The following is a 19,701-nucleotide window of genomic DNA, read 5'->3' on the forward strand; positions in this document are numbered from 1 at the left end:
AAATATCATACTATTCTTTTGACAGACTAGGCCATTCCTTCCACGTTGTTTATATTTGCTTCTGTTCCCTTGACATTTCCTTTGCAGGAGTAGTAAGCTTGCTCTCTATGCTTCAAGTATTGCATGAAGTTTTTATGCTAAGGAGTGCCATTGTGTGGAGATGACAAATAATCCTGCTTTTTCTTTGCCCATGCAATATAAATCTAGAGGTGGCAGGCTGTGTTGCCAAAAAAAAATAAAAAAAAAATTGTGAAATACAAACTTGTGTAAGAAACAGCTGATATTTTTTCACTGCTATTCATTTATGTATGTCTGTAAATAAGTTGCTTTTTCCATAAATTTCATTCTGATCATTTCAAATGTTCCTTACAGGCCAGAGGTAGGCTACTCTGCTCTTTTGCAGCCTATGGCTGCATTCACACCTCCATTTTTAATACAACCCATAGACCACAAGTTTCAGTAGATGATGCCCCATCTTGATTTCAACAACTTCCACATGCACCAGACTCATTGAATCAACTGCTGTTGAGATCAAGGTGGAAAAAACTATGCTGTAACTTGTACATGCTGTGGTTTGCTATTCTATAAGGAAGGTTAAGGTGTGACCTATCACCTCCATCTTATCCAAATGGGCTAGGGACAGAAATTACACATAAACCGGCATAATTGATCAGAAACTGGCTCAAATCTGTAATGCAACAGAAGTTTAGTGCACATAAACCACTTTCAAAGTGGCCAAACTACTTTAAGATAAACATGACTGGATGTAGTATCAGACTTAGCTGATTTAGGTTAAATTGGTTTATTGAACTTCTGCCCCATACCCCGACTAGGTTCAACTTAAGTCACAGCCCCACAGAATCCAAGGGTGCTTTGCACCTCCTTTGCAAACCTCACCGCCCCTCCTCCTTGCAGGGTGGGTGGGCTAGCCTTGGCCCAGGCATCTGGTCCAGCTGAGCAGGAAGCCATCCTCTAGTGGCCCCTGGCTTCTGGCCTAGGTCACTGCTGGCATGTGGCTACATTTCTGGAATCAAAGTGAATGTTCAGGCTTTTTGACTGTCTGTACTTAGCCCTAATGTTAAGTGTAGCGGTTGCTACTGTGTTTTCCAGTCTGACAGAGTATGAGAGACAACACAGTTTGAAAAAACTATCAGAAAGTGACCAGCTTTAAGATCCTCTTCAGAACTTATCAATTTAATGCTGGAAACCCTGCTAGAATTGTTGTTTGGTGATCTTACTCTTGTATTATTTGGAGAAGAAAGCCTGTTATTTAAATGTGTCTTTGCATTGTAGCCGAAGCAGATGGTACGAAAGTGATGCAGAGAATTCGTGTGGAGTCTCCTAAAGTGGATGCTGTCTTTGTTGGAACAGGAGACCTGTTTGCTGCTATGCTCTTGGCCTGGACACACAAACATCCAAACAATCTTAAGGTATAATGTTTGGGGGGGGTTTCATCATCCCATGGCAAATGCTGCAATTAACTATTTCTTTCACTTTTTTTTTCCCCCCACTGGTTCGACAAAATGGAGATTTGGCACTTTTTGAAAGCGTTTGAGCTGTTTCTGTGCCTGAGTTTCATCTTGGAAACTTAAAAATTCTGCTTATATAAAATAATTTTTATAAATATCTGCAGTTGGAAAGGAGATTTTTTTCCTTCCGTACCCAAAGAACGCTCTTTTGAATAGTATCTTTGAGTGGTGGATTACTATCCTTTGAATGGCAATTGACCTAGAATAGCTCTTCATATAGTCTGTGAAATGATTTTGGGTTGTTGCTCAATCTGAGATACTCTATATAGATAACCTTTGGAATCCTTGGTTCAGAAAAAGAGCCTAAAATCAGGTATTAGCTTAAAGGTCTTATTTTATGGCTCTTTTGGATACTGCATTCTTGCTTTGGACATTTTGTTCCTGGTTTATTACTTTGGCTTATTCAAGAATTCCAAAGATTTTTGTGATGTATATTACATTCACTGCCAAACTCTCTCTGTGCTTTTATAGAGTTGACAGCTCAGTTTTCTTTTATCTTTCAAATTATCCTCTAAACTTTACCTTTCAAAAGCACTGCTAATAACTTGAGTAATTGAAATATGAGTGAAACCTGAATGTATTTCTTGTGATCACAGGTGGCATGTGAAAAGACTGTATCAGCCATGCAACATGTTATACAAAGGACCATCACAAGTGCAAAAGGTAATCAGTTCACTCTGTGCTCCTGAATTTACTCTCTTTGCATCCTCTTTGAAACAAAAGTCTGAAATATTTTTGAGTTTCAGCACTGCAGCAGTCTCCTGCACTGTCTGTGCAGCAGAGTATAAGGGAATTCCAGTGCTGGGGCTAGAGTTAGCCCAGCTGCTGGTCTGTTTACCACTGTGTTCTTTATTCCTGCTTTGGGTGATATGGTGATAAAAATGTCACTAGCCATTTTGTGCTAGTGTTGCAACAGGTGTGGATTTGTATTACTGCTAGAGCAGTGATGTGAGAATTTGTAGCAAAGCTTAGTGAAGCAATATGAAGGAGCCTCATCTCTGGTGAATAATTTTCTTCTTCCTGTATATGTTAGGACTAGAATGGATTGCTCAACTGGTAATGAGCAGTGCATTTGTGTGTAGCTGAAGAGATTACTCTTCAACTAGCCTTACCCTTGAAAGTGGAGGAGAATGCAGCTTTGAGCATATGTTTGACTGTACTAGCACATCAGTTTGGCACTTCCCACCTAGCATATGTGCATGTGAGTTGCTGCTGAGCTCTTTCAGTTTCCATGAAGGTCCAAAGAAAAGTTGCAGGACCTCAGAACTTATCTGGATCAGTCTATAAGCAACGATAAAACATTAAGAATAATTCTAGGAGACTTGAGGGGGCTAGGGATTTTGAAGTGCCAGACAGTTCCTAGGATATTAGGGCAGATGGGGAGAAGAAGAAAGAATGATAGTGGGAAAGGAAAGAAGCCATGTTTTTTCTCTTTTTTTTTTTTTGTTGTTGTTACTGTTATTGACATTTCAATATCATATTTTTAGCACAGGCTGGAGAAGGAAACAAACCAAACTCAGCCCAGCTGGAATTGAGGATGGTGCAAAGCAAAAAGGACATAGAAAACCCGGCGATAATAATAAAAGCTACTGTGTTATAAAGGCTGTATGTCTCCTAATAACGCACAATGTATTGATGTCCTCTTTTTCTTTCCTGTAAATTGTAATGTTTGCCTTAGATCTGTGACAGAAACCTGACTTCCATGAAATAGCACCTAGCATAGGCAGATACCTATTATCGAACATATGTGCTGGCCTGGCTTGGTTTAAAAGCAAAACAGCAAGTATTGAAACTTACTGCAAGGTATCAAAATGGCTGTGAAATTCACTCAGTCTTTTATTACCCTAGGCAACTGAGTACAAGGGTTCCTGACTTGCCAAAGACATTGGGTGTGAATTTGCTAGTATAACTGACTGACTGGAGCCTATGCAGTAGTAATGCATCTTGTGCCGTTTGAGTTGGCTGCCTGCTCCTTTTGCTGAATCCAGTTGGTAGCCTACTGTGGTGTTCAGCATTTCAATTACTCTAAAATCAAGTATGATTAAAATTACCCAGAAGGTCCAGGATGGGTGTAGGGAATTACTTGAGAGATGTTTTGCTTTCAGTACTCTGCAGAGGTCTTGAGGTGTCATTTCATGTTTCTGATAACTGCTCCTGTCTCGAGCCTATGAATGATTACACGGTTCCAATTCCTACAGGTGCTAATCGCTTTATTCTCAGCGACAAGCATCCACATGACTTTCTTCCAATGTCCCACTCCAAAAAGATGGACAATAATTAACTAATGTCTATTTACTAGCACTGCATAGAAACTTATAACTCTACCTCTGAAAGCAGACTTCATTCCTTTTTTACTAAAGTTTATTCAAGACAAAGCTTCCTTATGAAAGGAAAATAATGTGGCTACCTACTCTGAAAGCTAAGTAACCTATTAGCAATTTTTATCCATTGGAATACTGTGGTACTGATTACCTTCATTATTTGCTGATGACAGTTTAGTCTTCATGGATAGTTCTATTTATAAACACCAGAGGGCAGTTCTGCTTAATAAAAATGAGTAGTCTGTTTCATTTGTAAATGCACTATGTAGGGAAAGGCTGGGTTAGTTATAAGCTTGCTCGTGGTGAATGATGTGTAGAAAAATTGTTGTTCATAGTGCCATTCTTTGCAATAGTCCATTTTCAGAACCATTTTTCTTGTGCTGCAGAACAAATAGTAACTTTATGTTCATTATTCAAATAAGTTGCTAGAGATTTTATCAAAGCAAAGATTTTATATATGCAGTTTATTCCATTTTATATTTATCATTTATATTGCTATATTCTTATATTCTTATCAAGTTTCTTTGAATCTCTCATGAGCAAGATGGACAACATTGCTTGTCTGCTTCATGCTTGTGTATAGCGGGATGTTGAAATATATCTAGATAGCTCTATTGTTCTCTCATAATCACTGTAGTACCTGAACACCTCAATATAACGGTTCCCCTGACCTAGCTTTCTCTTTCCTTTTTTGGAACAGCTGGGGAAATAATTCCTTTTTTTTATCAGACTGCTTTTCCCTGAAGCTTTTGTAGAATGGGGCCTCAGTCCTTTGCGGTTCCCTGCATACTCTCAGGCACATCTTGTATTTACTGTTTTTCTGCGAGAGGTCTTGACCACATACAGCTTCTGTTGACTCCAGTGAGCAGTCACAAGTTCTTGACATTTCTTGGCGTGTGGACTTGTCCTGGTAGCACAGAAATTGCACTTTCGTACAGTAGCAGAAATCAGATGCTCACCAAGAAGGGGGGGCAGCTTTGTTTTGCCCAGCAAAAACACAAGGTCATTGTCTCCTGTGTTCCTCCCCAGCATCCTTCTCCTGGCCAGGGTTGTCTAATTTATAATCAGTGTCAGAGATCTAGCTTGAGCCACTCTCCCTCACTCCTGCCAACAAACCCAGGTCTGGTTTTAAAGTCTGCAGTGGTGCAAGCTATCTTCACTGAGTTCCTGTGTGGATTTCCTGTCATTGGTACTGTTATTTGGCCTCTAGTGGGGGCAAACAAAACTATTCTTACAGCTAATGTTAGGCTGAACTGATTTTTTTTTTCTCGTTAGTAGAACAAAGGTTGTACAATTCATAGGCCTCTTAAATCCCTCATTTTCAGTCAGTAAATGCCATTTAAGTAAATGCATTTTGTAATAGATTTAGAGAACTCGGTTTTGTCCTACCTAGCTAACAATTTCATAAACAAGTCTGATTTTGCTCTGCAATTACAAATTTGTCTTTCTAATTTAAGAAACAGAAAAAGAATCCAGAGATTACCTAGTAAACTTGACTGCTGTCACAATTTATGATAACCACTGCCATGAAATAACTGTAGCAATAATAATTCTGGTGTCAAATGAAGTGTCGCCATCTACACTGAAGGGGGGAGCTTGTGACAGCCCTCTAAATCTTGTAAAGGTGGCAAAGTAAACAGTACCTTTTTTTCTCTGTATTGTGTTTTTAAACTTTTAATTAGTTTTGTTTCTTGTTAATCACTTCTCATAAATATACAGAGAAACAGCTCTTTATTAATCAATTGTCCTTTTTAATATAGGTACAGTAAAAGCTCTGTTACCCGGCATCCCCTGGGAATGGGGGATGCCGGTTAGTCAAACATGCACCATCTGGTACACTCCCTGGCATCAGTGTGCCAGGGGATATGAAGGGGGGCCCTGCATAGGCTGCTTTTGCCCCATGCAGGTTGCTTTGCCCTGGGCCGTGGGCTGAAGAAGTGGCAAAGAAAAACTTGGCTTGTGGCGGCGAAACAGGAAGTCCCCCAGAAGTGGTACTTTGGTTTCGCTTTTGCCGCATCCCTTGGATGCCAGTTAATAGAGTTTTCCGGCTAATAAAGTGCCGGTTAACACAGCTTTTGCTGTATATCTTACTATGGAAGTTGCATGGGAAATCTCAACTTCTAGAGAACAACAGCTTTTGAACAAAAAGGATATTTCACTGCTGCATCTCTGGAGACTTTTGCATTGCTTCAGCTGTAAATTTAACCTTATTGCATCCAGAATCTTTATTTCTCCATGGCTTAAGGCAAATTTCAGGTTCTTCATTTCAAAGAAAACAGTGAAAGAAAACAAAGTTCATAATCCCTCCTCCCTTTTTGAAATCGTAGTAGTAATAACAATAGTCTATCCAAGTTTCTTGCTATCAAGAGACCATACCTGTGACAAACCTGTGATAATTGCTACCAAAAAAAGTCCTTTTTAGCATGAAGGGAAAAATATATTAGTTTGTGGATCTACAGAAATGAGGGCACTGATGGGAACATTTAATTTTGATTTGTTTGTTTTAAACCAACAGGAGTTGGACTGAATTATCATTTAATACAGATTTTTTTTTTTTATCTGGAAAGCAGAGGTGAAAGCACATTTTACCATAAGATAGAATAGGGGCAAGCTGATAAGGAACTAAACACATGCGTTAGCAGGTTGGATCATTGACCGAGGTCAGATGTTGGGAATGCAGCAGTGGCCTGTTCCTGATGCTTCAGAGGAAGGTGGAGCACTTCAGTCATTGACCTCTAGCTTAATAGCTATGACATTGTAAGAAATTAATATAAAATTCAGGAGAAAGCAGGAGAGGAAACATCTGCTTTAAAAGCTGAGCTGGCAGTTCAGATTTTCTACTGGCAAGATTTGGCAGCCACTGCCTGAAATTAAATTGTGTTGAAGATGGTGGGATTTGCTTATATGTTGTTGGATTTAACTGTCCATTGAATTACCCCAAATAGGGTTAGACCTGTATGGAAGATTTAGAATAATGTTTGGCCTCTATTAACAATGGAAGAATCATTAAGAAAACTCCTGTAAATGCATATGGTATTTACTTTTTTGTAATTGAAACACACAGACATAGATATTTAAAAATATTGAAGCTATGCATAAAATGTAGGTGCATTTTTACTTGTTAAATGTTATACTGCACTTTTTTTCCTAGTGTGCATGTGTGCGTGTGTGTATAGGGCAGTGGCTTTTTTTGTTTTGTTTTTTTTATTAGAACAAAATTTAGAGCAAAATACATCAACTCAGCACAATCATATCTAATCAACCTTATTTTCTCCTTTTCCTTTTGTGGATGTGACATCCACAAAGATGTCAGATATCCAGGTTGTAGCCGTATTGGTCTAGAGGAACAAGCAGTCAGGACTCGTAGGAGAGATGATATCTTTTATTAGACCAACAAGATTTTTGAAAAATATTTCTTTAAAGAAATAGACTTTTTTTTTGCAAAAATCTTGTTGGTCTAATAAAAGATATCATCTCTACTATGAGTAATGATTCACAAAGATAGCATTCATAATAAAATTATTTGTGGAACAACCAGGAAGTGTTTGTTTTCCTTGTCCTTCAGGACAGCTAACCATTATTTATTACAAGGAAGTGACAGTATCCCAGGAGTTGTGAGCCTTATCCATAGGCACTGACTCTGTGGGTGATCTGGGGCTCAAGCACCCATGGAAGAAATTTAGTGGGTGCTTAGCACCCATGACCCATGTTGGGCGAGCTGGGTTGAAGTAATATGCTTCCTCTTCTGTGCATGCATGGGGCTTGGTGCAGGAATGCAAAAAAAACCCACCTGCCAGCAAAAACCAAAGTCGGTGCCTATGGTCTTATCTCCTCACAAATCCTTACACAAAAAAGCAACTAAATGATAACTAAGGTAAGCTAAAAGGGCATCTATTAACTGCAGAGGGCAAGCACCTTGGCAGAGACCACTAGATTCAGTAAATTCTGTTCAGTAATTTTTATGACTAGTAAGAAAATGGAAGGTTCCTGTTGTTTGCTACAGCTAACCAGTTTGTGTTTCAGTCCTTTTCTGGTAATGAAATTTTCAATCCATGTGTACAGCCATTTTGATTAGTGCAACTTCACTTATTTGTGGAGCCATTTTGGTAGACAAAAACTTACCTTAAAATGAATTACTTTCTCTATTCTGGCCTGAGTGTACCTTTCACGTGATCTAAACTTTGTCTTCCTTGAAAGTTACATGGATAAACTTATCATGATAATGTCAAAGAAATGTGGTTTATGGAAATTTTATTTTTGCTTGGTATAAGCACACTTTTTAAAAAGTTTGTAGTTAAATTGCTAACTAAAATGTTTGTTTGGTGATTGACACTTTCAGATGTAATGAATCTGTAATCAACATCCTATACCAGGGGTGGGCAAAATGTGGCCCACCAGGCCATTCTATCCGGCCTGCAGGGCCCCTAAAAAATTTAGAAAATTAATACTTATCTGCCCCTGGCTGCGTGTCATGTGACCATCGGTGACTTGCCAAAACTCAGTAAGCAGCCCTCCGCCCAAAATAATTGCCCACCCCTGTTCTATATAAAAGATTTGGAGGACCAAGGTTTCTAGCTAAAAATACTGCCTTGTTTAGACGTATCTTATACGTATTTTGATTGGAAAGTGATGATTTGTTGTGTGATATTATTATGGTGATTGTATTACTTTATTTTATAATATGTGGCAAGAAAGATTGTAATAAATGTCTACATTTAATATATTGTGCGTAACATCCAAAAAAGGATCTAAATGTTGGACCGTTTCAGAATTAAAGAGAACAAGAACAGTTGATAGTCTTCCTGGGTAAAGTGCATTCAATTGAAGACTTTTTTTTTTTTAATTGGGTAAAAAAGAATTAATGGGTACTTAGGAAAAGAGCCTATTTTTAGAGACCAGTGTTACCCCAGTGTAAAATCACAGGATTGGGCAACCTTAATAGGTTTGCCTTCTGAGCATTTCTTTGAATGAGTTTCATAACAGCAGAGACTTACTTGGAGAGTTAAGGTGCTACATCCATGAAAGGAAAGGAGATACAGGAACTCCAAATTGCTAGACTGAGTTGTACAGGATCCTGTTGTTGCTGCTATTTAGATTTTAGTTCCTGAGTTGTCAAACACTTTTATTCATTTATTGAAAAATGACTCCGGCTTTCTGCATCTCCATTCCCATGTGCACTTTACTTTCACGCTTACTGGTAGGTCAGATTGTGTATTGTCCTATATGATGCACAAGAGATTAGGGGCTCTGGAGTAGGAACTGCCCCTGTTCATTTTATGCTCTGTTCGAGACCAGCACTTGGCTGTGCTGTCCCCTAACAAAGCACATTGTTAAGTTACAGTATGGCTTTAGATGAAGACCACATAAGCAAGAGCATAGGATGAGAAACTGTTACTCAAGTGCAGTGCCAGATTACACACTTGTGCATTATCCATTAGAAAACAAGAATTGCCATTTACTGGGTCAGACCATATATCCATCTTGCCCAGTATCCTGCGTCTCACAGTGGTAGTGGATGCTGAAAGGGATAGTGAACAGGTATGACCAAGGTTTTTTCCACTGTTCCTCTCACTTGCAGCCTCCAGCATTTAAGGTCTAGGAAGTTCTAATTTAGAGGCTATACCCCTAATTCCTGTATTGCATATTGCATATTTAGGTCAATTCTGTGGGTGGGAAGAGGCAGGCCATTCAATTGAGCAGAGCCCTGGTGATTTCTCTTTTAAAGGTGCTTGTTCAGTTGCTCAAGTCCATCAGAGAAGTTGATTTGTCTATCCATATGTATACCAGGTGTCCCTCAATTAAATGACACAATGGCTCACCTTCACCCATTTAAATAGTTGGGTTACAAGCCAGTACATACATGATATAAATTTCTGGCTGCTTTGAAGCCAAGATATTTTTTGATTAACTAGGAGAGAGAAAGAAAACAACTGGTTCTCTTGCATTCGATTGCATCCTTTCACTGATCACTCCTAGAACACTACTCACCTCCTGTTAAGAGGAACAGATTATTTGTAAAATAATTGGACAGGAAGATTTTTAAAATAAAGTCTTTGAAAATGTTCTTTTGGTATTTACTGTTGGTAATTGAGACTATTGAAAGATAATGTTCTATTCTGCTAGCATTCTGAAATGCAATAACTGCCATGCATGTCAGTACTGGGAGTGAAGCTTTGAAATTATACATCGTGCTGCCAGTACCCTTAAATAATGGGTAAAATGATGGTTTATGTACATTTTACATTAGCAGATTTTAAGATAAATAAGATGCATCTGTTTCTTTTCAGAAACATGAAAAGTGTGTCCTTAATTCACTAAAGAATGGCCTTGAACACTGATCAGAGAGATCTGATGTTTCAGATATATTTTTGGTCAGAAACAGTCTGAACTACCTGCTCATTGTTTAAATAAGAGTCAAAAGGCAATTTTCTAGAGGGAAGAACATACCAAAAGTGCAGCCTTTTATAGCGGCCTCAGAGCTTCCATACAGGTAACCAGGAATTGAATGATGACACTGAAGGAAACATTCTGTAAATTGGCACTTGTTGTTTCAGCTACTAGGCTCGTTATAGCTTTAATTTTGGAAAATGCTTAAGCATATGCTTTAATTTTAATGGGTCTTTTAAACAAATGGGACTTACGCATGTGTCTGAGTGCTTTCCCAAACAAGTTTAATTGATGCATTCTTGAACTGGTGCCCCAGTGAGTAGTTGCAGGTCTTGATGCAGAAAACTGAATTTATGGGATAGAGAATAAAGCAGCACATTGGTGAGACTGCCAGCAGTGTGATGGGGGCTGTGCCATATGTTACCACAGAAATCCCATGTATTACTTACCTATTGCCTTTGTTGTTGCATTGCTATTTAGAAAAACCGTGTCTAGAAGATCATAGCATATGTGGTTTGTGTGTGTGTGTGTGTGTGTGTGTGTGTGTGTGTGTGTGTGTGTGTATGTATACATCTGTGTGTGTGTGTGTGTGTGTGTGTGTGTGTGTGTGTGTGTGTGTATGTATACATCTGTGTGTGTGTGTGTGTGTGTGTGTGCTGAAATTTTAGTTGCAGTGGGAAGAATTTGGGGGCTGGCTGTGCATGCCTTCAGAATGCAAGTAGAAAGTCTGAATGAATTCTATTTTTATAGATAGCACTGTGGTTTCAGGTCCCAGTTGCACCATATCTGCCTCTTCCAGGAATGTGAAATGGCAAGGGAAGAGAGTAGAAGGGAGCAAACCATGTGGTAGGGAGAGTACAACCCCACCAGCCCTGGACAGAGGAACATAAATAAAGATGCCTTTTAAAGTAATATTTTTTTAGTTCTAAATTGTTAAACAAAAATATTTAAAACAAACTTTTTGTGTACTTGACGTTTGTGGTGCTGGTGCTTTGTATTGAATAGATGGACCTGTTCTGTATTTACCTCTCTTAATGAGTGTCATTGAGGCATATATAAAAAGTAAACAACAAAAAAAGAGTGCTGTGTAATGACAGTGATTTTTAATTTCTAGTGAAAATGTAGGCTCTTGTGTTTGTGTACTTTCTGGTTGGCTCTCATGAATTTAATCTTTTCTGCAATAAGGCTTAGATGCTTAATTGTAGAAGGAAGTAGTAGTATAGCAGATGACTCTTTAGGGGGGAAAAACTCTTAAATATTGTTGTCCTGTCCACTACTAAATTGTGCATCTTTATTTTTAAAATCAATTATCAAGTAGGCTCCAAATTTAGGTTTCAAGCTGCATTCACATAATGAAGTAAAGGTTGGGCTAAGTTAAAATTGTTTTTTCTTTAAATAATTTCCCTGGAGGTAGGAAACTAAGAGTAAGCTATGTATGAAGATATGAGGCAAGAGAATCAAGGTGAACGTGAATGGATGATGCACAGGATTTAAAAGAGACTTGTAGTTTAGCTGCCTCTCAAATGAAGTACAAAAAGGAGAGATGAAGAAAATATATTTTCTTAAGTCGGTAAATAGTAGTAAGCTGAGAAGCTTATATAGTGATAAGAATTTATCCTTAATATGTGGTCTGACTTTCAACAGATCCATTATCAACTCAGATTTCTCTGGCTGGGAGAACAGGACAAAAACAAATTGCTTCCAGTGTCAAGAATCTGTTATGGGTTTTCATGCATCTTTGTCTGTTTACATTTTTTTTATAGGGCCTTTCCTGTAGGTGCCAGTGTCAAGGTTAGATTCTAGGGCCCCGTTTTGGATGTTGCATATGCCTGGGATATGAATGTACTTAGCGAGGACTGGAGATTTTGACCATAATTAGTAGTATTTTTTGAGAGGGGGTAGAGGAGCAATCTAGTCTCCTAATAATACTAACAAGTGACCGTTTGCCAAAACTTAAGTAAGAACTTAGCCTTTTTTTTCTCTCTTGGGAGTTTTCACTTACCTGTAGATGGAAAGAAATTGCTGCTGCTGCTTTGCAGAGATAGCAAAGAACTAAAAAAAATTAACACATTAGTTGGAGTACTTTTTTGCAATACTATGCACATACCTGACTCTAATCGGAATCAGTAGGTACCATGTATATGTGAGGAGTCTTAAGCTCTTGAGGGACAACTATCAATATCCAATTACTTCTCTATCTGCACTGCTCAGGAAGACAATTCTTCTGAGCTGGCAGATTAGGTATGTAGCTTTGCTTTTTCTTTCAGTGACAAAATCTTAGGAAAAGGAGGGTCCAATAAGGTTGGGTTTGTTTTTCAATAGAGTGCCTAGGCTGTGCCTGAACAAAGTGGCGGAAGAGGTGGGTGTGTGGGTGGTTGTGTCAGATTATGTGCCCTATTTTCTCTTGAATTAGAGTTCCACTAGGTTATCCACTATTTTTTTTTTTTTGGTGCTGGATTTACTGATGAAATTCTGCCACTGGATTAAAAAGGAGGGATTTCCAGGGAGGTTAAATGGTGCCTATATACATCATTTATAGGTACCTCTTTGTATTTTTGGGCAACGAAATATGAGGATAGAATTTTGCCCACCTTTTGGAAGATTTGGGCCTCAATCCTGCAAATAAGTCCTTAAACTTTTAACACACATACTGCTAGGTCCTTTTGCTGCCAGTTGGGCTACTCCTGCATTAAAATTTAAGAAAACACGGTAGCGCTTGCTGGGATTTGGACCTGAACATGTAATAAAATAATAGTTCTTATTTGGTACAATAGTATGTACTAAGCTAGTAGGACATTTTATCTAGAATTCTTTTAGAATCACCTACTCTTCTAAAAGTAAGAGCCAGCTCCTTTTGAAAATACAGATATTGTTCTACTGGCCAGTATCATCTTTTAATGGTTAAAAAGAAAATCTCAAACTAGGTGGAACCAATACTAAAATCACAATAATTTTAGTTTGGTTATTCCAGCCTAGTACATTTCCCATAACAGGAAATTGTTACATAGTTAGAAAATTTAGTAGTAGTTGTCTTCCTAATCAGGAGACCACTAGAAATAGAGAGCAGAAGGGTTGTCTTTTGCTAACATCACCTGGGCAGGGCCAGGTGGGAAGGTTATTTCAATTTCTGTTTTGACAATACTTGCACCTTACCAATGTTAGCAGATCCAGTATTTGTTTTACATTTCCCCACCCCCAAGCAATCAGTGATAGTTTTATGGAACAAATACCTCTAGTTCATCCTACAAGGCTGCAACATTGTTTGGACTCATGGGCTTTTGCACAAGAAAGACCTAAGGTGCCCAGTAAAGCTCAAACTTCGGTGCAGGAAGCACTAAATTAGAATTGTGCTGTATTCTTCAGCCTGTGGATTTTCCTTTTAAGTTTTGAATTTTAATTGGTGCATATATATATAATGGCACTTTTATATATATTGTTTACATTTTTTTTTTCTCAAATCTTCCTGAACCAAAGGTGTATTAGCATAAATGCGGGCGCCCAAAAAATTCATTTTGAAGCAACGAACTACAAATTGTCAGCCTAACAACACTTTGTCTGCAGAAACTGTTAATAATCAATTTTATACGACCACTTATAGTATATACATGACATGGTACATCTAGCAAAGCACTCTGTCTTACATGGTTAAAACAGAGTATGTGCTTAAGTGCTTTGCAAGATTGGAAACCATATCCAAACATTTTTCAGTTGAATCTAGCAAAGTTAGTTTTTATGTAAAAAAAAAAAAATATATATATATATATATATATATATATATATATATTTATTAGTTGGTTGAACAATATTTTCTCCTCTCAATGCTGGAAAACTGCAGCATAGCTTATCATTATAGGAGTTGGGTAATATGAGAGAGAAATGTGTACATTCTGGATGATTTATTCTAATGCAATTCATGAATTTACTATTTGTTGTTTGTGTAATTTTGAATATAGTCTTTTGATGTCACTAATTGGGAAATGAACCATTGTTTCATAAATGCAATTTTAATGTGCTTTTTAACTTAATAACTGGGAAAATAAGAATATGAATTTTTTAGGTTATTGATCAATTATTCAGTTATTTCAGAATTAAATAAGGAAAGGATGACAAAAATTTGGCCTTACTTAAAAAAAACTTTAAATATTAACCCAAGTGGGTTGGGAGCCTTTCTTAACTAATTAGTAGCAGCAACTGGAAGAGGCCAATATTTAGGGGTTTTGTATGAAGCACATCTTAATCCTGCTGTACTGCTCAGTAAAAGTGAACAGTGCAGATGCCAGCAGAGTTTATCATCATAACGAGTAATGCTGTAATACAGAGTGTGTATTTTTTTTTTGGTGAAAATCTTAATCTCTTCTTATGAAGATTAAACAAATATTTTCATGGTGTGTAAGTGAAATGTAATTCTTTTTTTTCCAATAAAATATGTCTTTTCCTAAATATTTTCCTTTGTAGCTTTTTTCCTTTTTTCACAAAGAACTGTTTAATTATTGAATACTTTTTGTGTAGAAAGCTCAGTAAGAAATGCAGTTAGAGTCAGGGGCCTAACCTTCACCTTACATACACTGTTAACTAATTTTTTCCTTGCAAGAAAGATCAAGTGCTTCAAGCTTGTACAAAGTTTATCAAAGCAGTGAGAGATTACTGATCACCACCTATGGGAGCAAAAGACCTGAAAAGAAGCATGAAGTCCTGGTATCATAGACGTGCTGGCTGGAATTCAACACAATATTTTGGTTGACATTAACTGGCTAATGCTAAATCCTTATGGTTCCTTAGCATTCAAATCATTCTAGCGAAGAATGCTGAAATCCCAGAACGACATTGTATTATCAGTGTGCATGGTACATGGTGCCACTGTGCATGGTACAGGAAAGTACTGTAAGATATGTGACTGTGTAACTCTGGATTGAGGTTAATGAATGTATCCCAAATTGATGGCCATGAAAGTTTCCCTACACAGCTTTAGAATCATTTTGTTAGAAAAAGTGGAATATCAGTTTGACATAGGTAGCAAACTGCAAGATGTCATCAACCTAACATAATTTTTGTCTGCAGAACTTATTAACAAATGATAATTAATTTTAGGAGTCCATCTGTGGATGTATAGATGTTATGGTATATTGAGCAAGTGTTTGCTCTAGCAGGCAATACAACTGAGTATCATCTTATCCACACAGTCACTGACACAACTGGACTTCCTAGTGCAAGAGACAGAAGAGGCATAGGAAAGAATATGTATGCTCTTACCCCTTGAGGTAACACCTAAGAACAATTTTCCCAGCATGTATGTTCCTACAGAGTAAACTTGGTCCAATTCTTTTATCCAAATCTTTATTCAAAGGTGTAGTTTAACCTGATAGATAAATGTCCATATCCAGTTAATATCACCCAATGTGTGGTGAAGTTAATGAGTAAAGCATTCATTTGCTAAGTGTCTGAACATATTAATCACAATGAAATGGGAAGGAAAAAACACAGTAGAGGGAACTGTTAATTCTTTATATTTTAAAAGTTCTGATTTATTTAACTTCAATGTGTTTCCACTTCTGGGTAATCTGTAACACCTTAACTGTGTTTTACTTTTTGAATGCTTATTATAGCCTTACAGCCAGTTTTCCTGACACTGGCATCACAAATTCAAAAGGAAACATAAACCAGATAAAAACTTTGCACTTCTCAGCAAGGGTCAGGGAATATGTGTATATGTAGAAGACAGTTGTATATGTGATGAGTTTTATTGTTCTCTTATCTGTATATATTATAGTATTTGATCAAAATGTAATTTTGATGTACCTTCATATTTCAGCTATGTATCTTTATATGTCAGCTTAAGGCTCTGGAAAACTCCCAGATGGCCTCAGGGATGCCATGTAACAGTCTTCAAGAAAGAAGATGGGTCTGACGAAATTACAGAGGGATCGCCTTACTGTCCACCATAGGAACAGGGCCAAATTAAGCCTTTAGTGGGCTCTAGGCAAACTCGTGGGCCCCTACTTAATACTGTATATTTATATTACTTTTTTCACTCTATAATTTATTCTATGTAAAATAAGCACAACTGGGCATGTGCTTAGTTTGCCTGTGCATTAATCTGGCCCTGCACCTGAAACATCGTTGTAGTAAAAACCCTCCTGAACTGTCTCCTGGGGTGGATTTAGGGCAGGGGTGGGCAATTGTTTTGGCTGGAGGGCTGCTAACAAATTTTGGTGAGCTGTTGAGGACTGCAAGAGTACCCCACCCTTTGACACGTTCCCTGCACCCTGTCTGCCGTCTTGGAACCAGAAGTCCCGCCCCCTAACTGCTGACTTCTGCTACTGGAAGTCTCTCCCCTTGTCCTGGAAGCATTTTTTGCTTTTTTGAGGTGGGGGGCAGTTGCCATCTTGAAACTGGGAAAAAAAAATCATATACTAAAAAAATCAAATATCTGCTTTAACTTGTTTTAATTTTAGTTTAAAAAATGTTTGTCCTGATTTATGTGCGTTTGCATAGTGTATCTAGAGGCGATTGAATAATAACTCAAAATACAGTCTTACTCTTGTATATTGTGTCTGGTGGGGTGTAAGTATAGTGGGTGGGAGGTGAAGAAGAGTGCGGGTGAGGGGTATGTGGGGGATGTGGGGTAGTGTTAACTGTATGTGGGAGGGTGTGGGTGTGGTTGTGGAGTGAGACGGGGGTCCTTGGAGTCCCAGGAGTGTGTGAGTCCCTGAAGCTCAATGTGGTGGCAGCGAGCGAGCAGGGCCAGCCCTGCCCGGCCCCATAGTGTGCAGCCTACAGAGGCCTATAAAATTATAAAGGGTGTGGACAAAGTGTCTAGGGAATTGTTATTTATCAAGTCCCAGAATACCAGAACTAGGGGGCACTTGCTGAAATTCATAGGAGAAAGGTTTAAAACTAACAAGATAAAGTACTTTCTTACACAATGTATACTTAACTTGTGGAATTCATTGCCACAGGAGGTGGTAGAAGTGGGTAGCATAGCTAAGTTCAAAAAGGAATTGGACAAATGAATGAATAAAAGATCTATTAATATCTGTTCAACAGAACAGTTGAAGAGGTTTCCTCTGGCATCTCTAAAACAATGCTGGTGGGTGCCAGGGGGTGTGGCACGGTGGGGTAACAAATAGGGGATAGATCAATCTAGAGATCTGTTTCAATGGTTTTCCTCTAAAGCATCCACCACTGCTACTGCCAGACAGGATACTGAGCTAGATGGACCATTAGTCTAACCCAGTGTGGCACTTCTTATGTTCTTTAAGGCATTTAGCGATCTATCTGGGACCTAGTGTTTCAGCTCTTCATGTTGGCAAGCAGAAAGGAAAGCACCTTCCCCCATCCCCCACCAAGATGCCAATCAGCAAATTCAGACAAGTGCCAATGATGGGGTGGGCATAGAAGTAATTACCTTCTCAAGTCTTAGGAGTACTCCTTCCACATCAGCATTAACTTCCTTTGTATGCATTTTTCATTATAATTGCTTTTTCCTCCTTGGATAAGTGCAGGCCTTTGTATTCAGGGAAGTCAGTTAGGCTGGTCCTTTTCAGAAATAGGTTTGAGTTTTCATGTCTGTAAAGTGAAGATAATGAGATACAGACATGCTGGGACTGGAGTTACTAGACCAGGATATTCAACAAGAAATGGATGAGAAGAGAACAAAGGGTTGATTTTTGTGCTCTGTGCTCTAACCTCTAGGCAGCTGTCCTTTGTTGTAAGGCTACTACAGGCCCCTGAAGGTGTTCCTGAGATGTTAAATGGTGTCTCTGAGATGTCCCTTTATCCACCCACTTTCAATCTTTATCTAGCACATGATTTATGGAAATAATATCCCAACAGCAATCTATCTGGAATGAAGTCAGTGTGAGTAGTCACAGTGGTAGATGGTATATTTGACCTACACCTGACTTGGGAATTGATAGCAGGTGTGAATAGTGAGTGATACGTAGTGGTCCCTCTTGAGTGGCTGCTGCACTGTTGAAGAAAATTCTGAACATGGACCCAGGCTGAGAGAGAGAACTAAAAGACTAATTCCCACTAATACATTAGCAGGCAGCGCCTTAACTGGTGCAATGCGTCAGAGCTCTGCTGAGCTCACTAAAATGGGAGCAACTTAAAAAGGCTGAGGATATACCTCTACGTCTAACAGCTGGGAAGAATCATAGAAATTAAGGGCTGGAAGGGACCTGAAAAGATCATCGAATCCAACCCCCCCCTACTCTGGGCAGGAATATGGCTGAGATCAAATGAACCCAGCAAGATGTCTGTCCAGTCTTCTCTTGACGCCTTCCAAGGCTGAAGACTGCACCACCTCCTTGGGAAGCCTATTCCAGATTCTGGTCACCCTTACCATAAAGAAGTTCTTCCTTGCATCCAACCTGAAACCATCCTCTAACAGTTTATGGCCATTCCTCTGTGTCCTCTCCTGGGGTGCCCTAGTGAATAGTTTTTTCCCCAGCTCCTGATACTCGCACCTTGCATACTTATAGATGGCCACCAAGTCCCCCCTCAATCTGCTGTTCCCCAGGCTGAACAGTCCCAGATCCCTTAGTCTTTCCTCAGAATGGTGCTTTGTTTTTTCTTCATTGTTTGCAGGTGCTCTGGTTATTGTGCTGAATCAAGTGGAGAGAAGAAGCCAATCTCCTCATGCAACTGAAAACCACAGCAAAGTTTCACTTCCTCCTCTGGAAATTTCCAAGCTGAGTTTCAAGAGGGCCAGAATAGGCCATCAAAGATGACCTGTACCAAAACAACAGGATGTGTAGCCAGACCACTGGCCAAATCCAGCTTCCTTGTGGTGTCATGTAAATACACCAGGTGAGATCCCTGTTGGCCAATGACATACTCCATTCTTTTTAAAAATTAAGTTTCCAGTCCTCTAGTGAGGAACAAGGGAACTGAGTGTATCCAATGCACAAGGCCTTCCTGAGTCACTCAGCAGGGAGCCTGAAACAATGTCTCTGAGATGTGATGCTCCCTTCCTGTTCATCTTGCTGGGCTGCTAGCACTGATGCTTTAAATATTAACCTTTCACTATTGTTTACTTTATAGCTTTAGCTAAATCGAGCAGAGGGTAGTAGTAAAGCTTGGAAGTGTGAGAACTGCTGTAGGGAAAGGCCAAATAAAAAGAACAAGGAGATTGGAGGAAGAACAGTCAAAGGGAAGAAATTCTGATGGCCCTGAAGATATTTTCCATCTGGGTGGTATTAGATTAAGCAAAGCATTGAACAAATAACTAAATGGGCAGTTAATTCATGAAAATCATATTCCACATTTGATCTCTAGGCAAATCTCCCATTGATATCCCTGGGGGCTCTGCTATGTATTGATGGGATTAGGGCATCTCACATTTATATCCCAGCCTGTGGACTGTAACTACATAGAACCAAGCCCTTTCCAGGAGGCAGATTTGTTGCTTCAATTTCACAAATACAGTGGTTTTTAAAAAATGCTAGTATTATTTCAGCTGC

General features: G+C 38.8%; 1 protein-coding gene across 1 annotated transcript in view; it reads left to right on the forward strand.

The window, feature by feature from the left end:
• Positions 1-14,679, forward strand: part of PDXK (pyridoxal kinase) — a 79,026-nt gene extending 64,347 nt beyond the window's left edge. The window contains exons 9-11 of the mRNA XM_019487209.2: positions 1,294-1,430; positions 2,126-2,192; positions 3,017-14,679. Of these exons, the coding sequence (XP_019342754.1) occupies positions 1,294-1,430; positions 2,126-2,192; positions 3,017-3,129 (317 nt within the window). The 3' untranslated portion in view covers positions 3,130-14,679. The remainder of the gene's footprint in view (positions 1-1,293; positions 1,431-2,125; positions 2,193-3,016) is intronic.
• The last annotated feature ends 5,022 nt before the right edge of the window (positions 14,680-19,701 follow it).

Source organism: Alligator mississippiensis, chromosome 1 (assembly GCF_030867095.1).
Source record: "Alligator mississippiensis isolate rAllMis1 chromosome 1, rAllMis1, whole genome shotgun sequence".
Taxonomy (NCBI): domain Eukaryota; kingdom Metazoa; phylum Chordata; order Crocodylia; family Alligatoridae; genus Alligator; species Alligator mississippiensis.